This window comes from Vombatus ursinus, unplaced genomic scaffold (assembly GCF_900497805.2).
Source record: "Vombatus ursinus unplaced genomic scaffold, bare-nosed wombat genome assembly UNPS02014941.1, whole genome shotgun sequence".
NCBI lineage: Eukaryota > Metazoa > Chordata > Mammalia > Diprotodontia > Vombatidae > Vombatus > Vombatus ursinus.
This window is the reverse complement of record NW_020954719.1, coordinates 8,232,144-8,249,081: the sequence shown is the minus strand read 5'-3', so window position 1 is coordinate 8,249,081 and position 16,938 is coordinate 8,232,144. Positions and strand designations below refer to the sequence as shown.

The 16,938-nt window shown below is 40.5% G+C and overlaps 1 protein-coding gene across 3 annotated transcripts in view; it reads right to left on the bottom strand.

Moving 5' to 3' along the window:
• The window catches only part of LARP4 (La ribonucleoprotein domain family member 4), a 55,359-nt gene extending 41,636 nt beyond the window's left edge, over positions 1–13,723 (bottom strand). For 2 of the 3 annotated variants that reach the window (XM_027844349.1, XM_027844351.1), the window contains exon 1: positions 13,640–13,711. In XM_027844349.1, the coding sequence (XP_027700150.1) occupies positions 13,640–13,657 (18 nt within the window). In that variant the 5' untranslated portion in view covers positions 13,658–13,711. Of the gene's footprint in view, positions 1–13,639 lie in introns of all 3 variants that reach the window. The other variant, XM_027844350.1, reaches the window with a different exon arrangement.
• Positions 13,724–16,938: the final 3,215 nt, after the last annotated feature.

Genomic DNA, 16,938 nt, shown 5'->3' with positions numbered 1-16,938 from the left:
AATTAAAAAGGGTTTGGGTTAAGGCTGCCTGCAGAAGGTAGAATTTTAGCTGGGACTTGAAGGAAGACTGGGAAGTGGCGATAAGGAGCATTCCTTGGAATACCAGAAAAGAATGCTTGGAAAAAGCCAGAGAAAATGCCTTTACTGAGAAATGGAGCATCTTGTTTGAGGAACATCAGGGACGCCAATGTCACTGGATCAAAAGAATATTGTGAGGGAGACTAAGGTATAAGAAGACTAAACGAATGGGGGAGTAAGAGAGAAATGAGGTCATGAAGGGATTTGAACATCAAACAGAGGGTTTTCTATTTGATCTCAGAGCTAATAGAGAGCCACTGAAGAGAATGGGTGGTGGTAGTGGTGATATAGGTAGGCCTGCATTTAGAGTTTGGGAGAATGAGGATTGAGAAAAGGCCGCTGGATTTAGCAATTACAAGATCATTGATAACTTTGCAGAAAGCAGTTTCCATGGAATGAAAAAGTCAGAATTCAGACTAAGAAGAAAATGAGAGAAGAGAAAATCATAGCATTTATTGTAGAAGGCCTTAAGATGAATTTATAATGCTAGTGGAGATGCAAGGATCAAGTGAGGGTTCTTGAGGATGGGGGAGATACGGACATATTTGTAGGGCAGCAGGGAAGGAATCAGGAGACAGAGAGAGTGAAAGTAAGTGATACAGCGGGGATGACAGAGGAGGCTATCTGTTGGAGAACTTGAAAAGGAATGGGATTTCTTGAGTAGGCAGACAAGCAAGTTAGCCTTGGTAAGGAGTAATAGAGGCAGAAGGCACCTGAGTGATGACATAGGGAAGAAGGTAGAAGAGTGAGCTCCTCATGAATGGCATGTTTTTTTTTTTTTTTCTGTAAAATATGAAGTAAAATTCTAAACTAAGAGTGTGGGGGGGAGGGGGAATCATGGGAGATTTGAGGAGGAATGAAAAGGAACAGCCATTATGGAGAATAAGACAGTGAGCTGATAAGTATACTAGGTACTGATTAGCAGCAATGAGAGCTCAGTTGAGGTTGTGTAACATAAATTTGTAGTGGATCCAATTAGAACAGTTTCATCATTTTCTCTTCCCGTGTAGGAATCAAGGTGGCAGAGAATGGAAGTAATCCAAAGCTCAAATAAAAGTAAATGTATGAAACAAAATCTACTATGAATCAGGTATTTAAAAAAAAAAAAGCAAATAGGTTGCAATCACACTATCTGACAAAGCAAAACCAAAAATTCGCAACATACTAAGATAAACAAAGAAATGATATTATGCTTGAAAGTACCACAGACAACAAGTCAATAAACTTGTATGCTCCAAATGCCTTAAGTTAATTACAAGACACAGACAAAACACAATAGTTGCAGGAGATTTTAATATTCCCTTTTCAATTTTGGACATATCTAACAAACAATAAACGAAAGGGAAAAATATAGAATTGAGCAAATTCTTTTGCTAAATATTGAGAAACTTATGACATCTTCTAAATGACAGAGAATATATATATATATCTATTTCTCAGTATCACATGGAACTTTTTCAAATAATTTGATGTATATTAAAAAACCATATAACAAGTTCACGATATTGAAATATTCATGATTGTCCATGAATGTTAAGCTCATAACATACTCAAATAGATTTGTGATCTAATTTATTCAGGAAAAACGAAATTTGCCTTTTTTTGTGTCTTCCAAAGGTGCAGATCACAGCCTTCTTCTGTCTGCCTTTCTGTGTGACTCTCAACAATGAATGCCCTCCTTCAAAGTCATTGTTTGCTCTGGCCAGCCTATCTTTCAAGTTACACAATTTGCTGAGAACATCCTTTACTCTCGTTTTTCTTCAGAGTCCCTCACTGGTTATAGGTTACAGCCTGATAACATCTCCACTATTTTGCCCTGCCTATGTGATGATGCTTACCTTTAGTTCTTTGGAGGCACTGATGTGCCAAGTTTTGCTGACAGAGGAACATCAGAAATAGGCTTTTCTCTTCCCGAGGAGCTTTCAAATGAAGAAAAAGAACTGCTGTAAGCTTTTGGGTAGACGGAGAGAGGTCAGCAGCAGCTGAAGCAAGTAGTAGGCTGAATGCCCAGCTGCCTTAGGTCCCACACTTGGCAGTCATGCCTGGGTTGTGTTGTTGGGTTGTGATTTTGGGGGGCCTCTTTGTGTCTATTCTTTCCTGATCTTAAGTGAATGTGTATCAGAGACTAAACATATCAGGTGAGCTTTGAAAGGTCACAAAAGCCACCAGAGGTCCAATAACTAGAATCCAAAGCAGAGCTTGCAAAAAGCCTTAACAGGGTACTAAGAAGTCAGCCCTGTGGTACAACTTACTTGATCCAATACAGAAATGGACTGACCCAGAAGCTGAAAAACTAAGTCCTGCAAGCACGGTACTGATGTCCATCTGCTACACCACACCTGGTAGTGAACTTGGTGAGGTGAACATTTAATATTGTTTAGGTTTTCAGTCTACTCTTCCCAGGAATAAATGTGACTGAGGGGGTTGTGCAATGGTTCCAGGGGATGTTTCTATAAATCTGTCCTAGCTACATTCTTAGTAAATATAAAAGCTACAAAAAGAAAGAGAAAAGCCTTTGCTGTTATGAGAAGCTTGGGGGTCAGTAAAAGTGCTTTGCAATTTCCCAAAAGCAATCTACTCTTTTCTTCCATTTCACCCTGGACCAGATGAAGATGCTTTATAATTTGTCCATGTTGTCCATTCAGATGCACATTGAAATAAAGGCAACAGATAATCTCCATCCATTTGATCTTTCTAGTGTATTTGGACAAACCAAAGTACTTTGTATAATAATCTCTTCCGGGAGCGTTCTGCAATTTCTTCGGGTTTGATGCAATCAACATAATGTCATCCAAAAACAAAGCATCTGGAGGATCTTATCATTCATTGGGAATCTTTCCTTTAATTGGGCTCTACACTGGTTCTCTGTCATCACAGTTGCAAAGACTTCTGGTTAGCATATAGCTCCTCATTTTATGCCTCGTCTAATGTTCACCAGAAGGTCATTGAACAAGCTTACTTCTGTTGTTTCTTCTTCCAAAAATTTTTGAACGACCTTTATATATGGATGGGAGACACAACAGACCATGTCTTTAGCATTTCATAACTGACTGAAAGGTGTAGAGAATTTAAGAAAGATCCCTACTGGAATTGTGAAATACTTACAGCTATTCTGGAAAACAATTTGGGATTATGCAAATAAAGTAACTAAACCGTCCCTGCCTTTTGAACAAGAGATTCCATTACTGGGTTTATAACTCAAGGAAGCCAAAGAGAAAGGTCCCATAGACTCCAAAATAGATGCCCATCAATTGAGGACTGACTAAACAAACTGTAGTACAGGGATATAATGGAATGTTACTATGCTGTAAAAAATTATGTGATGCCTTTGTCAGTGCTTTTCCCTATACCTGGAATACCTTCCCCACTGTTACTACCTTGGTCTGTTGAATTCTTAGCCATCTAAAAAATCCAAATGCTACTCCCTCAAGGGAAGCCTGCTCCCTTCACCCTCCAATTACTTTCTCTTTAGGACTATAAAGAAATTTACTTACCAGTCTGATATATTTATCACATCACTAGCTTGCCAAAAATTTGGTCTACCTTTCGGGTATAATTTAGTAGTTCCTTCTCATTAAACTGCTACAGTTTTAAACTAGTTCTACAGCAAAATCCAATGTAAGTCACTTTTACAGATATGTAGGAGTCATATTTTTGAACATAAATGTGTATCAATCGGTCAAATACAAAAAAACTTAGCAGTGTAAAAACTGCTGCTCCTACAAAAATCCCAATAAAATAGGACAGCATCCTTTGTTGCTTCTCCTGAACAAGCTAACTCTTGATTAAGCCAGAAATGATTATGAAGGTTCTAGATTTATCTCAAAGAGTTAGAGCTAAAAAATACCTTAAAGGGAAACCCTCTCCACCCTCCCACTTTATAGCTGAAGAAACTATAGTGAAAGGTTAAGTAACTTGCTCAAGGTCATGCTGCTAAAAGTGCTTGAAGTGGGACTGGAATCCAGGTCCCCTGACTCCAAATTCAGCACTCTATACTCTTCACCCTTCTCTTTCCCACCACAGATTTGAGGTGAAGGTCTATGTTATTTATGGTATAGGAGAACTGGGTGGATAAGGACAGGCAGTAAGACAGCAAAAAGAAAATAAAACTTCCCTGAAATTCCTAGGCACACTTAATTCTATCTCAGTTCAATTTCTAGGCAACAGGGCTATGACTGCGAACAAAGTCAGTATGCTTTAGGCTGAATAATCTAAACTTGTGTGTTTTACTTAAAGACCCAATTACCACTAGCTACAGTAGTAAGGAAGCCAAAATATCACCTATTTTTTCAGGCAGGACCTACAGTGAAGGGCCTCTCCACTTAACCCTGTAGATGCTGAAAAATCAATAGGAAAAAATAAGGGGCAACCACTGCCTGAGTTTACTTGTTGTTCTTCAGTCTTGTCTGACTCTTCATGATCCTTCTTTGCGGTTTTCTTGGCAAAGACACTGGAGTGGTTTGCCATTTCCTTCTCCAGACAAAGAAACTGAGGTAAACAAGCTTAAGGGACTTACCCAGGGCCACACAGCTAGTAAGTGTCTTGAGGCCACATTTCAACTCAGGAAGATGAGTCTCCCTGACTCTGGGCCCAGCACTCTATCCACAACGCCATCTAGCTGCTCATAAGAAAAGGTAGCCAATTTTAATCTATGTATCTGAAGTTAGGATGGGGACAATCATTGAACTTTACTTCTTTTTTAAAAATTAATTTATTTTGACTTATCAACAATCACTTCCACAAGCTTTTGAGTTTTAAAATTTTTGTCCCCATCCTAGCCCTCCCCCTGCCCCAACACAGGGCACAATCTGATACAGGCTTCGCATATACACTCCTATTAAACATTTTCACATTAGTGATGTTGTAAGGAAGAATTAGAACCAAAAAGAGGAACCACAAGAAAGAGAAAACAAGAGAGAAGAAAAAAATAGCAAACAGTATGCTTCAATCTGCATTCAAACTCCATAGTTTTTTCTTTGGATGTGGATAGCATTTTCCATCATGAGACCTATGGAGATGTCTTAGACTTAGCCCTTCTCAGCAATGCAAGGATCTATCAACATTAGTCTTCACACAACGTGGCTGTTACTGTGTACAATCTTCTCCTGGTTCTGCTCACTTCACTCAGCATCAGTCCATACTAGTCTTTACAGGTTTTTCTGAAGTCTGCCTGCTCATCATTTGTTACAGCACAAAAGCATTCCATTACATTCATATACCACAACTTGTTCAGCCATTCCCCAATTGATGGTCATTCCCTCAGTTTCCAATTCTTTGCCACCCCAAAAAGAACTGCTATAAATATTTTTGTACATGTGGGTCCTTTTACCATTTGTATGATATAGCCCTAGAAGTGCTATTGCTGGGTCAAAGGGTGTGCACATTTTTATAGCCCTTTAGGCATATGAACTTCTAAAAGCACTATTATAGCTCCACAAAGTATCAAACTTGGTACCAAAAATAAAGGGGATTTCCTATCAAGGCTAAAATTATCTCCTTCATGAAACCTTTCTGATCCTCCCAGATGGAAGTGCTTGTTCCTTTCTTTAATTTCTCACAGTGCTTTTTTTTTTTTTTGGTGGGGGTGGGATTCTTTCTTTTGACTTACGATTAGAATTAAAATATCCCAGAGGAAGTAAATTAATTATCAGTTGGAAATTGTCCAAAAACAGTTTAATGGATAAATACTAATTAAAACAATTTTGAGGCATCATTCCCATACACATCAAATTGAAAAAGGCTACTAAAACAATGAAAATTATTATTATTGGGGAAAAAGGCATACTATTACCATGAAGGGAGCTGTGAACTGTCAAAAATTATGCTCACATCTTTGACCTACTGGTTCTAGTAGGACTGTTACTTAAAAAGAAAAGGGGGAAAAAAGATGTATAAGCACACACAGAAAAAGAAATAGTTGCTTTCTTTGCAATAGCAAATAACTAGGAGCAGCCAAGCCTATATGTCCAACAGCTGATGGCCAAAAATGTGGTCATATTAATGTAATGGAATATTACTATACTGTAAAAAAAAAAAACATGCAGGCAACCAAGAAACATGGAAATACTTATACAAGTGATTCTGAACAGAGTTAATAGAATTGGAATAATTATAACTATTCAGAAAGAACAATAAAAGTCAGTAATGAAGACAGTGTAGAGACAACAATAAGCATTACTTTGTTAAATTTACATATTAAAAAAACCAGAATGTTAAGTAGCTTGTAGCTTAAGGTTTTATTCAGCAGCAATTTGCTGACATTATTAAATTTAAAATGAAAATAATCATGCATCTCCTATATATTAGAGCATACTCTTTGTGTGCAAGGAACTTAATTGTTTTTCATCTTTGTATACTCAACATATACCACAATGTCTTCAACAAAGTATTTAATAAATGTTTACTGAATTGAAGTATGAGGAAGAGAAGAACACGCTCTGTTCCTTACTTCTTCCTTGAGGTAAACTACAAGGCCATTATGAAAATATTCATTATGTAACCTCCCTAAATTCCAATGGTCCCTCAGCCCTAAGCTTTTCCCTAGAACATCTGAAGGAAAAACCTCTGCAGTTGGAGAAGTAATGGATCCAAGAGACATCCAGTAGGCAGTGAATGGAATCTCCAAGAGCCACAAGGGTTAAAGATAAAAGCCAAATAAGATTCACAGGTTAACTTTCCACCCTAGGGTCAGGGTCCAAATGGCCATGAAGGTAAAGAAAGATAATGCTCCCAGAAGCTTATGCAATAAGCCCAAGACTACCCTAAATCCTTCCTATGGTATATTGGAGTAGTTTTCCCTCTCCTCCTAAATACACAGAAACCTACTTTCCATTCTGTACATACCATCAAATAAAGGAAGCTACTAGTGCATTTCGATCAAGCTGGGGCTCCCATAATGTCCCATTAGACCCTTTGGACTGATTAGTTGTCCCCAAACAGATATGAATACTTCAAACACCTACCAGTTTCTGTGGCTATTTTAGTATTTAATTAGGCAATCGTTAACAGTACCCAAAATACTGACTTGAGCTATTATTTCCAATCGGTTCTCTGGTAATGAAAGTTGACTGGCCAATTTCTATAAGCATATGAATCAACAGGTACTTCCAAGTTTTATATCAGAGAAGCAGGCATACAATGTTTTAATTACTATTTTTTCCCTCAAATGACACCTTGCAATTCCTAGTGTGCAAAGCCATGCCAAAAAACTATCTATTACATTCAATTTACATGATGAAATAACTGAGCTAAGAGCAAGATATCCTTAAAGTACACTATTGTACCTTAGTATACCACTTTTTATCACATACCAATTTTCCTAAGACTTAACTAAAAACACTTTAGTTCTTCTAAAAGTGTTACCTAATATCACTTTATCTTGAGGTAGGAGATGAAATGCCAAGTTCAAGGAACCACAAGTAACTCAGTTTAGGGAGAATGCAGTGTTTGAAGGTATGTAATGTGAAATAAGGCAGCAGAGGTAGGCTGGAATGAGACCGAAGGGCTTTAAATGTCAAGCTAAGGAGTCTGTTATTTTAACCTAGAGACAACAGGGAACCACTGAAGCTTCTTTTGGCATGTGTGGAGAATGCACTGGAAAGGACAGGAACTGAAAGAAGGGAGAACAATTAGGAAGCTATTACTATAGTTAAGAGATAAGTGACTAGAGTGATGGCTGTGTTAGTGGATAGAAGGGCACATGTATTACAGAGACATAAGAGACGATTCAGGGAGAGGGAAAAAGTCAGAATGATTTGGAGGTTGCAAATGCATATAACTTGAAGGATGGTGGTACCCTCAAAAAAAGTTGGGATGTTTCAGAGGAAAGCTAAGATTAGAGAAAAAAGATAAAGAGTTTGACTTGGGACGTTATGTTTGAAATGACAATGAGGAGATTCAGGTGATGCCCAGTAAGTCAGAATGAAGCAGCTATATATAAAAATCTGAATCATTTGCTAACCCAACCCATGAGATCTGATTAGAAAGTGAGGAGTGCCGAGAACAGAGAATTTAAGTGAACTTTTCTTTGCTGAATGATAATCCAGCAAAAGATACTTAAGAGTTCTCAGAAAGGTAGGAGAGTTAGGAAAAACAGAAACTATCCAGAAGGAAGGTTTAGTCAACAATACCAATATTGCAGAGGTAAAAGAGGATGAAGTTGTTAAGTTAAAGGATGAAAAGCTCACCAGATGTAGCAATTAAGAAATTGCTAATAATCTTAGATGGAGCAATTTTAGTTGGGTGGTGAGGCTCAAACCTGGAATGGAGGGAGTTGAAATGTGACTAAGTTGAGGAAAATGTATTAAGAGAGCTTTTTTGTAAGTTTCTAAGATATGAAAAAGGAAGGTAAGACCAGAGCTTTAGGGAAGAGCAGAGTCAAGAAAAGTTGTTTTTTTTTTTTTTTTTAAAGGATAGGGGAGGGGCAGCTAGGTGGCACAGTGCATAGAGCACCGACCCTGAAGTCAGGAGGACCTGAGTTCAAATCAGGCCTCAGACCAAACACTTGACACTTACTAGCTGTGTGACTCTGGGCAAGTCACTTAACCCCAATTGCCTTTTAAAAAAAAAAAAAGGATAGGGGAGACTTGGGCACTTTGGTAAATAAGAGAATGGGAAATGAACTAAGGGAAAAGTTCCCAAGATACTTCATTTTTTCTGGCCTCAGTTTAGCCCCATTACAGCTGAATCCCCTAATGGCAGCTGACTATCACTGGAGTTATTCAAGAAGAGACTGGAATTCATACATTCTGGAGAAAGATTGCTGAGATTTCACCTAAAACAATTTAGAAATGTATATGCAGTAGTCAGTCAAGTACAACTAAATATGCAATAGGACAGAGGGTACAGTCCCTACTAAAGAATTTACAAAAGACTTAAGGAGACAAAACTTAAAATACATACATGTTACTAGAGAACAATGCAAGTCAGTACATAAAAGTTGTTTCAAATGTGCCTTGTATTATTGTTAAGTTCTCTGTGGTCAGGGATATCTACCTACACACCCCCATCCACCCAAACTCAAGTACACAATGTAGTAGGTTTGAATAGATTAAAGATTATCTGATCTGGACTCTCAACCTTAAGGGTCCAGTCCCAAGCAGTCTGCCTGGTGGTTCTTCACTCGCAAGAATATAAATAAAGCTCTCAACACTGAAAAACATAATACAAGTTTAAGCCTTGCTTCTTTATATCCTCTTTAATACCAAATTTTTTTATACCAATGAACATTCTCTCATAAACATTGTCCAAAGTACTATTTATAGCTAGTCAAAGGGTGCAGTTTCTGCATACAGTACTTAAGTATAAAACTTGTCCACTTAAAGAGCAATCTTAAGTATTTTTAGAACTTCTATATTGTATTATTCTTCTATACTGTAATATTCATTTATATGGTGCTATTCACACAAATACAAGTAAACCAAAACATTCTTGGATGGTCCAGTCCTAGAAATCAAACCTAACTACCCAGAAAAATTCTAAATTAAAACCACAACACCATCTTCAAACTAGTGATATCAGGTTGGGGGAGGGCACTATGGGTAGGGTTGCAGAGAGAGAAGAGAGAAATCAGGGAAGAAAAGAGTAAGACTTATGAGCAGGACCAAATCTAGAAGTAGGTAATGCAAATCTAGTTCCACAAGGAATCTTCAGGGGGTAGGAAGTCTTGGTACAAATGGCACAGGAAAAGAAAGGATGAAGGACATAGTTTAAGAAATAACTCTACAGGGGCAGCTAGATGGCACAGTGGATAGAGCACCAGCGCAGGATTTAGGAAGACTGGAGTTCAAATCTGGCCTCAAACACTTGACACTTATTAGCTATGTGACCCTGGGGAAGTCACTTCACCCACTGACTCGTTTAAAAAAAAAAAAAAAAGACTCCACAGGCAGTGTCTTGTGAAAGGGGGAGACAACAAAAATTGCATTCTGATTTTAAAATAAGGGTATCTTTTAGATAGGAATTTTACACATGAATTACAGTAACTTTATTTTAATGGTGCTTAAATAGCTTATCCACAATACAAGAGTAAATTAATGCTATAACAGAGATTAGAATGCATTCCCCATCAATTTAGCCATGTAGTCTCAATCCTTAAACTATTGATGTCCAACACTGGCATTTTCAAAGTGTTACGTAATTTCTTCAAAATTTTCATTCAATATGACTTTGAAAATAACTGGGGGAGGAAGAAATAGATAAAGACTGAATTTGTTATTTTGCTGATATAGGGACCTCACTGGTTAGAATACTTCTTTCTAGAAATGCAGATTCTTTTCTATAACATAGGCAACTCTTGAAGAGAGCTGCCTACAGCATAGAATGAATGAGGATAAGTGACTTGCCAGAACTGCCAGGACGGTCAATCAGGATTTGAACCCAGGTATTTCTGCTCCTAAACTGCTCTCTACCTACCCGCCTCTTATGTAACTTAACTTCATCTGAGGGGCTAATATCAACAAATATGATCCATTGAAGAGAGGTGTCAATTATACCCTCAAGGAAACCAATACCAACCAAAATTAAAGGACATGGGAAATTCACTAAGTTAAAATGCTATGGTGTCACAGTCATAATGTCATACTTTCATTTAAAGTTATTTTACAGAAAAATCAGAAATGTATCTATGGCTTCATAATGGTGGCCAGATGAAAGGCTGCTTCCAATCTTTCAGTTTCTGCTCATTTAGAGTCCTGTTACATTTCAAAATCCATGGGACTGTCTAGAATTTCCACACAAATTCTGATGTATAGCAGAGAAATTTCACTTGGATTAAATGAGCTAATAGCTGGGAGTTAGGCTTTTTGTGGCAGGTCTAGCTTATGTATGTATGTATGCATGTGCTCATGTGTACACATATACACATTCATGAAATCTGTTGACTTGTTTTAGGATATTATTCATTTTGCAGGGTATCATCCAATCATTTTATTTCAGATCAAGGGTACTTTGTGTCATAGATCTCTTTCTGCTGAAGCTTATGAACCCTTTCTCAAAATGTTTTTTAAATGCATAAAGTAAAACACAAAGGAAACTGATATTGAAATATTTATTATATATATATATATATTTATATTTTGTGAGGCAGTTGGGGTTAAGTGACTTGTCCAGGGTCACACAGCTAGTGTCAAATGTCTGAGGCTACATTTGAACTCAGATCCTCCTGACTCCAAGGCTGGTGCTTTATCCACTGCACCATCTAGCAGCCCCTAAAAATGTTTAAAAACCAAAAAAACAAGTTTCCCAACCTCAGGTTAAGAACTCCACATAAATGGTTCGTTCCAGATTGCTCATTTCCATTTTGTCCAAGACATACAAGGTTTATACAAGCCAGTACAGTTTTAATGGGGAAAAATGTTTTATCCAAGAACCGGTTAAGATCTTTACCTATGCCTTGCAATTACCCACCTCTCTTTGATCATTATCCGGTACTCTTCTAAATAACAAAGTTAGCTCTATTTTCAAATAGCACTTGCCAAGGTAATTTCGAACTATTTTGAGAAGTACCAAAAACGCAATGGGGCATGCTGATTAAATATTAATGCCATAAATTCAGCCCTAAGCCTTATGAGAACTTTACTAATTTTTAACCAAACTAAAAAGGAATCACTTGGTAGAAAACGGAACTTAATAAAAACCAACATTAATTTGTCATAAGTATCAAAAACAGTACAATAATTCGCAACTTTTAGAACTGAAGCAGAAACATTAACTTTCTGTAACAGCTCTGTGAGTCAAAAGCTAGTCTCCCTCTATGTATAAAGCTAGTAAAATCAAGATGGAAACCTTTGGACATGTACACATGTTAAGATGTTAAGATCAAAGTTCAAAATATACATTTTCCAAGAAAAGAGGTTGTAAGCGTTAGAGCACTCACATTCCCAAATCTTGTAATAATCGCTAATAACTAGCATTCATATAGGTGAAGGTTTGCAAAGCATTGTCCATGTTATCTCCACCGACAATTACTAAAACCATAATCAAAGCCACACTAAAAACCAGGCACCTACGTGGTTTAAAAAAAAAAAAAAAAGCCTAAAATATGTACAACTTAATTTGTAATTGGCTTTTTACTCTGTATGTCAAATACAAATAAAGATAGTTTAAATTTAACCCTCATTAACAGCCACCCGAAAAATAAATAGCCCAGGAAAATCATAAAGCAGAGGAATGGAAAGCAGTTCATAGAAAAACTTCAGAAATCTGTATCCAAGTTCTTGTACTACAAAGTTTAAATTCCAACCAGTTTGAAGTACCAAAAAATCAAGAGTTCCACGAAATATTAGCTATTCATTAAAAAGGCTAAATTCATTTAACTACCTATAAAACCAAACCTCAACTCCCTCTACAAAAGTCTTGATTTGTAACCTACAAACAGCTCCTTTCCCCATGGGGGAAAAAAAGATCCTTTTTAAATGGTCATAGTTAATAAGTGCCAAGTTTCTAAGTTGCAACTTTGCAAGGTTGACGTTTCCACAATGCAATTAACAATATGATCTGGAATCTACTCAAACCATTAGCCTGGCAGTCAGTTGATGCTGCACACAAGAGGGAGAGTAATAACAAGGAAAAAGGGGGAGCCCCCTCCCTCAAAAAAACACCAAACCAAACCAAAAAAACCACACACACCACAAAACCAACCAAACTTCAATGTCTGCCCAAAGAAATTGCTGTAGGGAAAAGAGAAGGGGCAGGCAGAGGATTGTCTGGGCAATCGAAGGGCCTTTCCTCGCTCCCCAGCCTGGCACCCCGGGGCGCTGGGCTCCCCATTCGGCCTTTTGCTCTCCCTAGGCCTCGGCGGCTGCAGACCAATCATCGCCGCGCAGCAGCCGCGGCCGTGACGCCGCCAGAGCAACTTTTACAAAAGGTCATCGCGGTGCCTTTCAAGGCACTCCCCTCCCGGCGTCTGCCGGGGCCTCACTCACTCTTGCCCCGGTATCACCCTCCCGTCCTTCTCCACCCATGGAACCTTCCAGAAACCCAGGGGCGATGCCCCAAGGGGACGAGACGGGGTGTGGGGCGTGGAAGAAAAGGACTTTCTATCTTCTTTCCGAAACTACCTCCCTTCTCCCCCCAATCCCCGCCCTCACCTCCGTCCCTCCGCGGCCCCACATGTTGCTCATTCCCCTTCCGGCGGGTCCCTCACTGGCCCCACGTTGCCCTCTCCGCGAAAAGAGCGCCCCCTCCAGACTGCCCTCAGCTCAGGAGGCCGACTACTCCTCCTCCCCCCAGCCGCCTCCCCCCCCCCCCCCCCGCCCCCCCCGGCCCCCCCGGGCGCTGTCCTTTTGCCCCACGCAGCACCCCCCCTCTACCCTCGGCCCCGGTCAGACGAGCCCTAACTCCCCGGCACTTCGGCCGGGGGGGGCCCTCCCGCCCTGGTTCGGGCAGCGAGGGGCGGCGTAGGCCGTGCTGCTGTGTCAGCCTCTCCACCGGCTCAGCAGCGTGTGCGGCCTGGAAAGTCACATGGCAGCGGCGGGCTGGCGGGCCGGCCGGCCGGCACTACTCTCCTCTTCCTCCTCCTCCTCAGCGCCCGTGGGCCAAGGTCCCCGCCACCTCTACTCACCTCCACGAAGAGCAGCATCTCCTCCGCCGCCGGGTCCTCCTGGCTTCCAAGACTCCTGTCCGTTTACAAGACCCCCCCACCCCCCCGTACCAGCCGCTGCGTTAAGGACACTCAGCGTTCCCCCTGCACCCGCTGAGGCCCCGGCTCCTCCTCAACTCGCAGCGGCCGCTACCAGACCCGGCCCCTCAAACTCCACCTCCTATGAAATAGCAACTACTTCCGGGGCGGAAGACCAAGAGCTTCCGAGGGGAGAAACAGGGTGGGGGACGTAAGGGTCAACGCTACGCTCCCGGCGGCGAATGGGGGCGGGGCTCGCAACGCGCCCAACGGAACGCCCCGCCCCTTTTTCGGCGCCATGGAGAAAGGAGGAGGGGGCGGGATGGCGGGCAGAGAGAGAGGGCGGGCAGCCGTGCTCCTTCCCCTTTGGCCTCGGGGCGGCTTCGCGAGCAAGTCATGCCACGCGTGTGCCATTTGCCAGGCTGAGTCGCGGGGGTCGTCCTTCGTTGTGCTGAAAGTTTAAGGGACCGTCAAAGGGGGACCAAAAATAAAACAAACCCATCCTCACGATGCCCTCCGAGCTGGGCGTGTGCGGCAGACAGCGGGGGAGGGGCGAGGAGACGGGGTCTGGTCCAACCACCCAGACCAGCGTCCCCTCTCACTCCTCCTTCCAGACTGTCTTGGGCTGTGCTTAGTGCCTGGACCAGAGAAGTAAATCCACAGGACTGCCAAGAGTTACGTAAAGAGCTTGCCCTATCTCCAGAATTTGCTATTCAATTCTGATGATGGTCCATCATCATCTCAAATGCAGGTTTTAAAATCCAAACATATCAGTCTCTTCCTTCCCGTATTCCACACGAAAGAAAGCAATGTTTTTTTCGACTCAATTGAAGAGCATTCACCCAGTAGCTGCTTTGAGGTAATAGTTGTTAGCATTTCATATAGCAATAGGTTTGCAAAGTGCCGTATAAATATTTAAATATCATTTGTTCTTCATAACAACCCTGGGACATAGGTGCTCTATTATTTATCCTGATTTTCCAGGTGAGGAAACTCAGGCAAACAGAGGGCCATTGACTTGCCCAAGGTCACACAGCTAGCAAGTGTCAGAAGTCTGAGATAACTCGGGTCTTCCTAATCCCACTTTATCCACTTAGCTTCACCTTTTTTTTTTTTTGTGAAGTTGAAGTAAGGAAATGAAGGCCTTTCCAGCCTTACTAAAATCTACAGTCTAATAGAGGGATTAATATTTAGTCTTGATGTGATACTTCATCAGCACTGTGACTTCTGACAGCAAGCATTTATTAAATGCCTACTGTGGGCCAGGCATCTGTGCCTCAAGGAGTTTACAATGTAGTTGGAAAAGATAACATGCATATAGACAAAATAGGTACAAGTGATTTGAGGGAGAGGGGGACACTATGGAATGGAATGGAAAAATATTAATTACTTACTACTCACCAAGCACTTTGTTAAGTGCTGGCAATACAAATAGGAAAAAAAATGTCTGTCTTCTTGAAGAATTCTATCTAATTGGGGGAAAACAGCACATGAAAGGGTAGAGTTTAGAGGTGGATAGAAAGGCGCAGTGGTCCTTAGATTGTACTGTCAGTAAGGAGAAATCCTAGTGAGATCTGAGCAGATAGGATTGGGGTAGGGGCAGTGGGGGAAGGAGGCCTACAGTGGTTCCAGTCCCAAAGTCTCTTGATAAGAGGGGATCTAGCTGGCACATTTGGGGTAGGGAATAAAGGGGCCTGTGATAGCCTCTGTGCTTCTGGGGCCCAAGATAGGGAGGTTGGAGGAGACATTAAAAATGCTTCCCCTTTCTGCAATTACTCTGAATTTTTGTTTCAATATTGTGAATTTTATTCTATCAGGCAGTATTTTACAGCTGACTTGAGGAAAGCCTACTTGTTTTGGATATCTGATTCAGTTTTTGGAACACCCAAAATGTCATAGTAGTTTTTTGTAGTCAGAATTAATTCTGTAATCATTAAAACGAAGATTGCAAAGGTGAAAACCAAGAGTGGAATAACCCCCATTTCCAGTCTTTTCAGGTCATTGGATGTGAACTTCTATATACATTGGTAGCTGGGGAGGTGATCAAGAAAAGCAGAAGGTGTGATTAAACTGAATCTTAAAGAAAATTAGGTATTTTAAGAGACAGAGTTTAGGAAGGATTATATGCCAGGTTTGGAGGAAGCAAGAGATGGAATGTCACGTATGCAGAATAGTAAAATGTCCAGTTTGGTGTCTTTGGAGGGGAGGAAAAATTGGTTGGGGCCCAATTGCGAAGAACTCTACTTGCCTGAGAAGTTTATATTTGCCAGTTGAAGTAGTAGGGAGACACTGGAGTTTCTCGAGTTTGTCAGAACTGTACTTTAGGAAAGTCATAGGTATGTGGAGGATGAACTAGAATGAAGAGATGAGGCAGGGAAGAGTCTTGCAACAAAACCTGGTGAACTCTTCTGCAGATCAGCAGCCTTTTACAATTGTGCCTTTCAGTCTCGATGGATTGTGAGTCTAGAAGAGATTAAGTAATTTGTTCACAGCAATTTAATTCAGTTAAAACAAGTATTTATTATTCTCTGTTCTAGGCCCTAGGGATAGAAAGACAAAGAAGCAGATCCTGCCCTCAAGGTCTTTTAACTTTGATGAGGTGAAATTTATACAAATATAAATGTGGAAGAGTTGGTCTCTGAATTAGCACCTTACTCCTGGAAAGCCTAGAATTTAATCACAGAAAGTTAGAGACCAACAAAGAGGCTTGCAAACACCCTATGCTTAGCAGGTTTCAAGAGCAATTAGATCCTGCCTTCCCAGTGGACCCCCACAGTAATATCTTCTGAATTTAATCTCAGCATCTTCCCCACCATCCAAGTTTAGGCTAACCAGTTTGTGAAATTTAAGTAGGAGGTTGTGACATTTGTGGCTTGCACAAATACTTTTGACATTGTGAACTGGCACTCTGGGAATGGGGGAAGGAGTCAGAGCCCAGGAGCCCTGAGTGGGCAGAGGGCCATGATATGCTCTCCTTGGGGGAGCTTTGAGTGTGACTTCTGTCAGTCGATTAATAAATATTTTTAATGGACAAAGTGCTAAGTGCTGAGGCATTTAACAAAGAAAGTTTCAGACCTTAAGGAACTCACAATCTAATGGGGGAGACAACAAATATTATATATATATATGTATATGTATAATAATAATAATAATAACAAAAGGGAAATAATTAAAAGTGAGAAGGCACTAGAATTAAGAAGGGTTGAGAAGGGTTTCCTGTAGAAGGTGGGATTTTAGTTCAT